Here is a 1,069-nt window from a genome sequence, read left to right as displayed (position 1 = left end):
TCCCTCTAATGTCAGTACTAGTGGAGTGTTTGAATATCCACTCAATCCTCCTATACCAGTAATGAGTGGAGACCTGTTAGCTGTATCACTACTGACTCAAGGAGACAGTTCTGTTAGAGTCTACTATATCAGTGGTATAACAGCAAATAGTCAAGAGTTTAGCTATGGGGATACACATGTTGACTTAAATAAAAGTCCAATCACAAACCAGTTGATATTAGTATATCCAGTAACAGGTAAGACACACACTCACTGTATCATTGAATTATTTTACTATCATTAGATGGATACTGTGTTAATAGTACCAATTCAATCAATGCTTCATTTATTAAAGAGAAAGCACTTGAAGTACAAAGGTCACAAGGCTTCTTTCGCCAAAGCCAATTCATTTATCCATGGATTGTATTCTCATGTAATGGATCAGTTACTAAATGGATCTTTGGAGCTAGATATAATGGAAATCTAAGTCAACCTGAGCTCCAAATATGGCGTCAACTGGGTCCCAATAATTACACTAAAATAGGATCTAGTTTAGTTAATGCTAATACAATGATTGGTACTAATCTCTATGAGTTTATTCCTCAGACTCCACTGCAGTTCCAGGAAGGAGACATATTTGGTGTTTATAGTGATAGAACTGATGGGGAAAGATTAGTTTTATATGAACAGAGAGAGAGTGGACCAACTAACTTACGAATCAATAATAGTCTAGACTCTCCTCCATCAGCAATATCTGAAATACTTAGTACAGTAAACAATGACTTTCCATTAGTTACTGTCGAGATCAGTATGTATTATTATCATGTTTGTATTTATTGTTTCTTTTTCTTAGATACTTCTACCTCTGCTGTAATAACATCAAGTATTACTGAAAATAATTTAAAAGCTTCTGTTTCAATTATTTCAGTAAGTAAGATCATGTTTTTATAACCATTTCAGTTGATACTTTCAGTTTATAAATTCCCTTTCTCCTATCATGTTTTCACATATACTCTCTCCCTCATCATCATCCTCACCGAAATTAGCAAGTAAATCAATGTGCATGATACTTTACTAAATATAAATACCT

General features: G+C 33.8%; 1 protein-coding gene across 1 annotated transcript; it reads left to right on the top strand.

The window, feature by feature from the left end:
• Positions 1 to 61: 61 nt before the first annotated feature.
• LOC109593568 (uncharacterized) lies at positions 62 to 906 on the top strand (the record flags this gene model as incomplete). The annotated part of the gene is made up of 2 exons (XM_020008596.1): positions 62 to 236; positions 284 to 906. Coding segments are annotated over exons 1-2 (798 nt in total), but the record flags the coding sequence as incomplete, so codon positions are not given.
• Positions 907 to 1,069: the final 163 nt, after the last annotated feature.

The sequence above is a fragment of the Amphimedon queenslandica genome, unplaced genomic scaffold (assembly GCF_000090795.2).
Source record: "Amphimedon queenslandica unplaced genomic scaffold, v1.1 AMPQUscaffold_870_Cont27114, whole genome shotgun sequence".
Taxonomy (NCBI): Eukaryota; Metazoa; Porifera; class Demospongiae; order Haplosclerida; family Niphatidae; genus Amphimedon; species Amphimedon queenslandica.
The sequence above is the reverse complement of the archived record's forward strand: the minus strand, read 5'-3'. Positions and strand labels throughout refer to the sequence as shown.